The following is a 10,802-nucleotide window of genomic DNA, read 5'->3' as shown; positions in this document are numbered from 1 at the left end:
TTTTTTTTTTTTTTTTTCAAACATTTTGTCTACTGGGAATGTTTTGTCTCCAACTATAAAATGAGTCATTGTGTAGTTTATATTGCCTGATTTTGGCAGCATGCGTCTACTGTGGCACCTCCAGTCAGACTGTGAGAAGCGTTCCCAATTTGAACTGTGTGTTTGCTTTTGGAGCCACAGTATGTGCTCGCCTGCAAGAGTCCTGCACTCATGGTCACATAGTTTACAGTGATTTGCAGTGGTAATGCTAACTTCAAATGGATATGGAGGAAAATCTTACATTTTCCAAAATGGCACTGGAGCCGCTCTCCCCAATCCTCAAAATTCTGCATGAATTCCAACATAAAAACTCAGCATATTCTATTATAAATTTTCTCCTGGATCCAAATATGACAATCCTGGATATTTGCTGAATAACAAGCTGCAGTGTTGCAACAAACACATTTTAGGAGATGATCTGTGCCTGTTTTATTTAAATGTGTAAATGTTTAATTGACTTATTCTGAATATTGCTGAGACTAAGAAGCTGAGTTTGGAGCCGCCTTCCCTGGATACAAGCCGACTGAATCCTTGGCAGGAGGAGTAATTAGGAACGATGGCGTTGGCTTACTGTGTGCTGCCTCATAAATGGAGAAGAAACCATGATCAGACCTCAAACTCACGCCCACCTAAGACAGCTGCCCAAATATCAGAGCGGTTTATTATTTCAGAGAGGTGGGTGGGTGAGGGTTGGGGGGGGTTAGCGTTCAAACTCGCAAAGGCGCAGATAAATCCGAATCACTCATTTCGCTGAAACAGACACTTGGAATCATTCTCTGCGTGATGAACGTGTGCAGATGTTTGTGTTTGGACAGCAAAATCCCAGCTGTGCAGATCATCCCTTTTAATGTGCTTTAATAACAAAACAAAGCAATGCTCTTTTCAGTGTGTGTATATATGTGTGAATTATGTATATTTTGTATGTAAAAGATTTGAAAGAAGATACTTTATCAAGATTACAGTATTATTTTTTTTAGAAAATTATCTAGATTCTGTAAGTACTTTCCTGTTAGCTGAGTCAAAGACTTAATAAAGGATAAACTAATATTATGACATTTTTTTTTTTTACTAATTGCAACGACATATGAAATGTTACACAACATTGAGAACATATGCTTCAGCATTTGCAGCGCAACCGAGCTGTTTCGCTTAGCTAACGGGTACAATCTGTGTAAATTGTGTGTTGATTGAAATTTGTCTGTCCTTATTTTAATTTGAAAAGAACTGGCTTGGTGTGTGACACTCAAGAGTGATTTAGATTAGAGTAATGGAAACTCTCTTTCCTTTAACCCTGATCAGGTCATGGCAGTAAGCAGGCGATGTTGGTTGTTCCCTCCCCCGGAGATGCAGCAGCAGTGGGTGTCGGCATTAATGCCACAGCTTATGTAAGGATCTTCTAACCACAGCGTACTGGCTAGTGGAAAACGGAGGCATTCCCCACATTCTGGGAATTGTTCCGTCTTTCGTGGGCATGATAGAAATGCTGGCTGCATCTTGTAAACATTGCTGCACACTGAGTGCTGTGCCACTGGCAGACTGTGGAAAGTGGCGCAACAGGAGGCCTGTTGGCCTGAGATGATTTGGTGATCAGGATCACTCTGCAAAAGTCTAAATATAGAATTAAAAGGTGTCACCCTGAAAGGTCAGCAGACTGAGAGGTAAGTGCTACGGTGTAGGAAAGGAAAACTTCCTGTCACAATCAGACTAGAAAAGAATTCACATTTTCCATTAGAAAACAATATAGTGTGATTTTTTTTTTTTTTTGCGTACAGTTCAGAAGAAAAAAATACATTTTAGTTCAAATTTTAAAACAAATTTAATATTAAAGTTTCTTATCACATTTCTCTTGTAAAAAGAAAAAAAAATGTGCAGGTTCAGCCTAAAAATTGAGTTATTCTGACATATCCCACAGTTTTTAATGGGTTACATTAGTCCTAATATTGTTTTTCCTTCTTAAGAGGCTCAGCCAGACCAAAACTATGAGGGTCAAGTTGAAAAGTGAACAGCATCAGGCCACCTAAGAAGACAGAACATTTGGCCTGCAGCTTTTTGTGTTTTTTTTGGCTGTCGAGCACATTTCAGGCACGACCTCAGACCACTGATGTTTCTCTTAATACCGGTGAAATTGGACTACAGAGAATGAGGACAGGAACATGACTGGGCAGGGCACACTTGGAATTATAGATAAAGCATAAGAATGGGAACAAAGAAAGCTATTCAGAGCATAAAAGATGGAAGATAACAGGAAACGGCATGCTGCAAATAAACATGTTGGTTTAAAAAAAAAAAGAAAGAACAACAAATCAAGACAAAACAGACACAAGGGATCTGATGTGATAGTTATCTAAAATACAGTGTTGAATAAAACAATATAATAAATCCAACACACTTCCTCTTCAAGGAAAAGCTTCAACACATCACTGGAGCTCAAGGGAAAACAACCGGACCAGAGCAGATGCTTGAAAAACAATCCACCCTTCCTGCCTTGCCAGTGCCGCTCATTGCTTTTTCTCTTCAGGAAAAAGAAAAAAACAAAAATAAAGAAAATAAATAAAAACTAGATAGCCTAACATTAAAATCCCTTCATCAGCTAAATATCAGAAATTGCTCTGGAAGCAGAGCAAACAGGGCCGAACTTGGCAGGATGTTCCATTCACAGTTTGTGGTTGTGGCTGTTAGAGATGCTGCATGGAGCCAGCAGCACATCAGACTGGTAAGTGGAGGCAGATGACGGTGTTTTACCTTCCCTCCTGCAGACCTCCCACTTTCTCACCCCCTCCAACCAAAACCAGTTAAACCACACCCTTTCCCACTCAAAACACTGCCAGCACTGTTCTGTTCCTCTGATGTTCTTGTAAATGGGGTAGAGAATTGTTGTTCTCTCTTTTACAGACTTAGGAAGCAAATTTACTATAGGTAAATATGTTCTTACAGTGTTTGCAATGGAACATACAAAATAAGTCTAATAAATGAAAACCGAAAGAATGCTCCGCTGTCATTTTGTGCCCAATGGTATTTCAGAATTTTCACTTTGCTTGTTTGGAAACCATGTTTGTATATCTGCGTTTTTGATGTTTAAATATATTTGAACATAATCAAGGCTTCAGTTTTCAGTCACAAATATTCACTTTTTATGTCAGCGAGCCCTCTTGTGGACATAAGGAGACATTGCAACCTTATGTAACAATAGCAACTCATGGCTTAATGCAGGGGTGTCAAGCTCCAGTCCTCAAGGGCCTCTGTCCTGCAACTTTTAGATGTGCCTCTGCTGCACCACACCTGAAAAGAATAATTAGGTCATTAGCAAGGCTCAGGAGAACCGATCTACACAGGGAGGAGGTAATTAAGCCATTTCATTCCACTGTTTTTTACCTGAGGTACATCTAAACACTGCAGGACAGCGGCCCTTGAGGACTGGAGTTTGACACCCCTGGCTTAATGTCTAATGTCTTAATTCATGTTGAAGCGCCACAAACATGTAGCAATAACCAATTTGAAAACATCTTCCCTATCTACACAACTGAAAATAAAAGCAACAAAAAATATACATGTTATTGTTGGGGGTGTAAAAAATAAAAATCTGCAGTTCTCTGATTACATAAGGGTGCGCATTCTTAAATTAATATTTTGTCACAGCATCTACTGATTGCTGAAAACAACATGTCTTCTTCAGTTCCCTCCATTCATTATACTGAATATGATTAATGTAAATCAAAGCTCTGCTTTCCTGGCTGAATTTTCCTGTTTGTTTTTTTGTTGTTGTTTTGTTTTGGTTTGTTTTGGTTTGGTTTGGTTTGGTTTTTTCCACATTTTTCATAGCTATAAAGTGTACAAAGGATCAGAAGGATCTTGTACCAGGGTATTATTATTGTTATTAGTTCCCATAACCGTGAAAACTGCCTGGCGACAATGATAATGCTACAAATTGATATTTCTCCAAAATTACTGAAAAAAACAACAAGATTGATCATGGATTTAAAGAAACCAACAGCAACACCAAATAAGTTGGAGGAAATTCAAACAAGAACCAGTTGTGCTTTAGAAGTGATAGATATCCCTTTATCTGGCTAAAATCTTCCAAATATATGTGGGCAATATGGTGTCATTTATCCCAACAGGTGATGGAATATAGTCTAACACTGCAGCTCTGATCTGTGAGGATTAACATCTGCTTCTGTAGACAAAAGAAGAAAAAATAATCAAACAAACCTGCAAGTACAGTACCTGCAGCAAAACATCAAGACACCGTTCTTAAAGGACAAAAAAAAATCCATCAGTGAAGCAATCTGTCAACCTCTTTATGTATTTAAACTTACTGACAGCTTTAGATCTTATGGTCATTGGTGCGTTTCTGCAATTATTACAATCATTCCACCATTCTCTGCAGACTCACTCAAGTCCTTTCAGATTGCAAGGACAGTTTTGGTAGACAGCTATTTTAGGTCTGCCTCAAAATGTTCACTTGGATTTCTGTCCATCTGGGTCATTCAAGGATACTGACAGGTTGGTCCTGAAGCCATGTATTTATTATCTTTGCAGTGTGCTTTGGGTCATTTTTGAACAATCTCTCTCTGTCTGACTGATACTGTGTCACTTACTAGGACTACTCACCTAATTTCTGCTGCACAAATGAATTTCCCCATAGCATGATGCTGCCATCACCATGCTTCAAAGTACGGATGTTGTCAGTCAGTTGATGAGCAGGCCCCTTTCCCCCAAAAAAACATGATACTTGAAATGACAATAGACTTTCTGGTAAAATTCCAGCAGAATCTGTCCACTGTACCACGAAGACCTGATTGGTGGAGTGCTTTAGCCACCAATCAGGTTACCTTCAGACTAGTTCTCCCGTCTCCACTAAGTACTACTGGAGCTCCGTCTACTCGGCCACCTCTCTGATCAAGGCACTTCTTCTCTGATTACGCAGTTTGATTGGGGAGTGAGATCTAGGGAGGGTCCTTGTGGTTCCAAACCTCTTTCATTTACAAACAATGGAGACCACGGTGTTTTTCAGGATGCTTAATGCTGCCAAAACATTTTTGCGTGCTTCCTCAAATTCATGCCCTGACACAGTCCTGTTCCTTTGACTTCACTACGTGGTTTCTGCTCTGACATGTAGTCTTAACTATGAGACATTATATAGACAAGCGTCTAGTTCTTGTCCTAATAACGAACTCAGCAGAGGTGAACTCTAATACACTTGTTGAAGATGATCGATCGGTGGAAATCTAAATCTAAATTTTCCATGACATGACCAGGGCTGTGAGTGAGTACTTACTTTTTTCAACAAATTTGTAAAAAAAAAAAAAAAAAAAGAAAAGAGAATTTTTTCATTTGTTCTTTGTCTGACATTTTGTGTAGAAATTTGAATGAAAATTAATTCAGAAGTAAAACTGTAGCACAGACTGTAGACAAGGCGACCCTCTCCAAATACTTCCTTCATGCTCTGTACTTCTGCTCAACATTGCTAAAAAATACCTTGGTTAAAGCAGATGGTTATTGTTTGTCTGTAGTCAATGTACCCGTCCTCACTAATACCTCCCAGTTGTTGAAAAAAACACCACACCTTCGGACTCCACAACAACTGGCCTCAACGGTCTCAGTCTGGACACATAACGTAGTTAGAATTATGATGTGTTAGTGTTAGCCTGGCCAGGAGCAAAGAGCCTGCTCTATTTTACCCTGATTGAGAGTGAAAGCTTACAGTCTGTCCCTCAATCTAAACGTGACTGCTGCACCCAACATCATATTCAATTAAACATTAAATGTGGCTTTTCCATCACAGCATAATGATGTACATCGTGTCAACTTTTGATTTATCATGCTAGCATATGGCTGCAAAAAAAAAAAAAAAAAAAAAAAAAACAACGGCACGAGGCACGTGTTTGCATGGCCTTTAACACTAAAAGCTGGGCAATCCAGGTGAACAAATACAGCAAAAAAATGTAAGTGGTTGCCACAGCAACACAACCCTCACAAGGCAAACTCTCCATAGCACCTACATCTTGATCGGACTTTGTTTTGTGTTATTATCAGCATGCTGAGTTTTGAAGATTTGAGCTGTTCCCTGTTCAACCGCTGTGATGAGGCACTAAAACTACAAACAGATGAAGGCAGGCAGATGAAGCATGATGGCAAAACATGGGAGTCAGATCATCTCCTGCCTCCCTGCCTCTCCCCGCCCTCCTCTCATCCCCAGGCAGGGCTGGGCCAAACTGTAGGTGGTGCAGAAGAGAAGCCTGGAAGTGGGATTTCCAAATCTTTGGCTTCACTTTGACTCTTCACTGGACAAGCATGGGGAAGCAATACATCCCAAATATAAAGTAAGTGTGGTTAATAATAGTCTCATCTTTATACCTTCTGTAGATACGCAGGAAATGAAGATAGATGGAGTTTGTTTCTTGTCTTGAGAGAACTGGTCGCTTAAGTTTTAAGTTATCTTATCGGCTAGCTGTCATTTTCTTTAATAAATGTCTGGAGCTCCTAATTGCAGTTCCTCTGAGAACATTTACGTAATGGCTTTTCTTTGGTGGGAAACAAACTGAAATTACAAAGAAAACTACCCTTACAAAGTGCTATGAGAGCATTTGCGCTAGAAAGAGAAATAAAAGTAATTCTACTAATATAAAAGTTCTTATGACATACTTGAAGTCTGTGTTCTTTGTATTTGTCCAACATATTTAACTAACATAAAGTGTGACTTTTATTCATTAAATATTTCAAAGATTGCCAAGAGGAATAAAAAAAATTGACTGAATAAATATTCTATTTCCTACTACTTCCAACCCATTCATTCTTTTATTTATTGTTCTGGTTTTAAATTACTTCTGTGAGGAATAAATAAATCCCAGAAGACTGTAAATATCAAAGGTCATGTTTACCAAACACAAGATGGTATTATGGGAAGAGTCTGCGATTTTGGGTCTAAAGATGATCCAGTATGTTTTTCAATAAAAAAACAAATTTGATTTACACTGTGTGTGTGTGTGTATATGTGTGTATGTGCGCGCATGTGATGAATGCCGAGCTCAAAAACACGGATTATTAAAAGTAAATATGCTTTTTTTCATTAATTTTACAAACGCATAGTCATCAAGTTGCACACACAGGTTGGAGGGGGCTTGAACTGTCTGGATTTTAAAGCGGGATTTCAATGCATCTGTTTAAGTCCAAACCATGAATGTTAATGTGCTTATAGAGTCTGCCATTATCTTTTTTTCTACCTTATAAAAGCCGCCATCAAGCTGATTGCGAATAACGTTAATTTTTTAAAAAGTGTTGAATAATATGGGTTCGTGATTGCTGATTTTCAAATGTTTTGTTCTCTAATTACTTCCCCGGTATTGTTTCCACAGCTTAGGCGTTACAGCAGAAGCATCTGAAGGCTTTTCTCACTGAATAAAGATCCACGGAACAAAGCAGCACTCCAATCAGATGACTCAAAAGAGGAGAAAAAAACCCCCTTCTTAGTCTCCCGATCCCACGTTCAACAACTGGAACGATGCGCCTCGTCCGAGGCAAAGGTCAAAGTTGATTTCAAGACATGGAAGTCCTTCTGTTTTTCATCATAAACTTACTGGCAGATGAAACTTGATGTCAATATGGGGTCAAATATCCCATAAATGTTTTACTAGCTTGACTTCTGTCAGCATGTCAACACAGCATAGATGACTTTCCCTTCAAAGAGAGAAAACTGGGAACTGGTATGGTGTCATGATGTAGCTGCTGGATGTGACTTACACGTGGCTTTTGATTTAAAACAGGCTGACCAAAATCAGTATGGAAGGGAGGTCATCTGCTTTGATTTGGATATATACTAACATTACGGAGGAACTGAACACTTCATTCAGAAACAGCACGACAAGTGAAAACTATGAAAAATACCAGTTTTACATGATTGGCCTCTTCTTATCCTGCCTGTACACTATCCTTCTCTTTCCAATTGGATTTATTGGGAACATCCTGATTTTGGTGGTAAACCTGACCCACAGAGAGAAGATGACCATTCCTGATCTCTACTTTGTGAATTTGGCTGTGGCTGACCTCATCCTGGTGGCAGATTCCCTCATTGAGGTTTTTAACCTCAATGAAAAATACTACGACTACGCCGTCCTCTGCACCTTCATGTCCCTCTTCCTCCAGATCAACATGTACAGCAGTATCTTCTTCCTAACTTGGATGAGCTTTGACAGATACATCGCCTTGGCCAGCTCCATGAGCAGCTGCCCATTGAGAACTATGCAGCACGCCAAGTTGAGCTGTGGTCTCATCTGGATGGCCTCCATCTTTGCCACCCTCCTACCTTTCACCATAGTACAAACCCAACACAGGGGTGAGGTGCATTTTTGCTTCGCCAATGTCTTTGAGATCCAGTGGCTGGAGGTGACCATTGGCTTTTTGGTCCCCTTCTCCATTATCGGTTTATGCTACTCCCTAATTGTTCGAATCCTCATGAGAGCCCAGAAGCACCGCGGGTTGTGGCCCCGGCGGCAGAAAGCCCTGCGGATGATCGTGGTGGTGGTCCTGGTGTTCTTCATCTGCTGGCTACCAGAGAATGTCTTCATTAGCATCCAGCTGCTGCAGGGCACAGCCAACCCATCGAAGAGGACTGCTACCACCCTGTGGCACGACTACCCGCTCACAGGTCACATTGTTAACCTGGCGGCATTCTCCAACAGCTGCCTCAACCCCATTATCTACAGCTTTCTCGGAGAAACCTTCAGGGACAAGTTGCGTCTCTTTGTCAAGCAGAAGGCCAGCTGGTCAGTAGTGAATCGCTTTTGTCACCACAGCCTTGATTTACACCTCTCTGTCAGGGACAAAGTTTCAGAGGTGTGACTGAAATAACTAGAAAAGTTGTTTTTCAAAACTTACTCCATAAGGTTTTTCACATTCAAGTCAGATAGTTATTCTCTTTTAGAGTTACTCAGCTTCATCCGGTTGTGCCTTAGATAATTTGCTCGCTTTATGAACAAAAAACCCCCCCTCTCAAGTAGGGATAAAAAGACAAGTTTATGTGTGTATTCTTAAGAAGATAAGTTATGAGTGTGTTGAAGTGTTTCTTTTTGACTTAAAGATGTTTTCCTTTCAAGCATTTGCTGTGGCAAAGACAAAGGGAACTGATTCTAACAACAAAGAGGAAAGCTTTTGCACCGGATAAGTAAAAATAAGGCGTTGTTTGTTGCTATCCAACATACAAACCTCCCTGAACATTTCTCTTATCATCACCTGTAGGAAATCAGAGGCTCCTTCCTAGCAAAGGCCATCTCAATGAGGAAATGTTCCATCACACTGAATCTAATCACGTTATCTATGTGAGCTACTGGAGCTGGAAGGGTCATTTCAATTACCAAAACCACATGTCCCTTCCAGTATATAAAGTAAAAATGGCCTTTAGCAAGAAGCTTACACATGTGTACCATCCACATGAGTATGCGGCCTTACAAACGCAGAAAAATCTGTATTGTCTATGCGTCTGTTTTACACAATATTCTAATTCTGTTTTGTTGAACAGAATATCATCATATAGTCAAACTTTGCCTAGACGATTCCAAATAAACATTCACATCCCTGATCTGTTCCCACTTTTCCAGAAATATCGGCCTAAACACCTTAAAAACACAATGTTTCGTATGCTGTGTGGGTTATCACCTTTGTTTTATTACTATTTATAGAAAATTTTAATCACTGTCAAGTTTTGAGATGACGTAACCCTTGATGCACTTAATAAATTTTGACCATATTGTTTTCTTGTTCTGTGATCTTAAATTAAAAACAATGTTTGAACATATTGTAAAAAATTATAATATTATTGCAAGTGAATAAAAGCTGGCTGTTGATCTGTTTTGTCAGATCTTGTTAGGTTGAGGGTGGTGAGAAGAGGCAGGTGTTGTTTGGCATGGAGAAATAAAGACTGAAAAAAACATATTTGTCAGTGTTCAAACATAGCTGCTTAGCAAAATAATAATGCATTTTAAAAACACGAATCGGCATTCATTAAGTTTTTCATTAGCACTGTTTCATAATTTATTTGCATAGTTCCATGTTATGTCTATTTATGATCTGAATCTACTTTTTTTTTCTTCGTACCAAAACAATAAAACAGCTTGGAAAGACATAAAATCTTTGGGTTAGTTGTGCAGTTCTGTATTGCTCCAATCCTCCTATCGTTTATTGAAAATAATCAAATGTTGTCTGCAGAAAAATTTGCTTACTGGCAGCAAACATTTAAATTTGCACACCAACCAACTCAGAGGTTGAAGCTGATGCAAAATCAAAAAAAAAAAACAATATTTGTATCTGTTAAGGTTAGTAGATTATTTTTAGTTCTTTTTTCTGATTTCTACAATTTAAAAGTAGTTAGTGTGTCATGCAGTAAGGATAGAAAAACACTTTATTGTTTCTATTTTTTTCTCTGACTGGGAAAAAAACTGTAGACCAACCCACAAGCTGTTATTCCAGCTGTAAGTGTCCTGGGAACGTCATGTTTAGGATTCTTTCAGTGATTGAAAATGGCAAAACTCACTGCAGTGCATCTTACTAAGGATGATTTTTTTTTCTTTTATAATTGCATAAATCTTTCTAACACACAACAGTTTTACTGCCTTAATTAGGTTGTAAAATTTTCTGTTTTAATTTATGTACATTTTTAAGGATGGATTGGTGTAGCTGGAATGTAATCACGTTTAAAGGGTGTGCAATAATTCATAAGCTCCACTACTGGGGGTCTGGCTACAGGAAGTCATTCAACTAATAATGCAAAG

General features: G+C 39.0%; 1 protein-coding gene across 2 annotated transcripts in view; it reads left to right on the top strand.

The window, feature by feature from the left end:
* gper1 (G protein-coupled estrogen receptor 1) overlaps positions 1–9,954 on the top strand; it is a 10,722-nt gene extending 768 nt beyond the window's left edge. Inside the window, exons 1-3 of one of the 2 annotated variants that reach the window (XM_007560465.2) lie at positions 4,990–5,305; positions 6,239–6,362; positions 7,395–9,954. In XM_007560465.2, the coding sequence (XP_007560527.1) occupies positions 7,819–8,877 (1,059 nt within the window). In that variant the 5' untranslated portion in view covers positions 4,990–5,305; positions 6,239–6,362; positions 7,395–7,818 and the 3' untranslated portion in view covers positions 8,878–9,954. Of the gene's footprint in view, positions 1–4,989; positions 5,306–6,238; positions 6,363–7,394 lie in introns of those variants that run through there. The other variant, XM_007560467.2, reaches the window with a different exon arrangement.
* The last annotated feature ends 848 nt before the right edge of the window (positions 9,955–10,802 follow it).

This window comes from Poecilia formosa, unplaced genomic scaffold (genome assembly GCF_000485575.1).
Source record: "Poecilia formosa unplaced genomic scaffold, Poecilia_formosa-5.1.2 Scaffold115, whole genome shotgun sequence".
Lineage (NCBI taxonomy): Eukaryota > Metazoa > Chordata > Actinopteri > Cyprinodontiformes > Poeciliidae > Poecilia > Poecilia formosa.
This window is presented reverse-complemented; position numbering and strand designations above follow the sequence as displayed.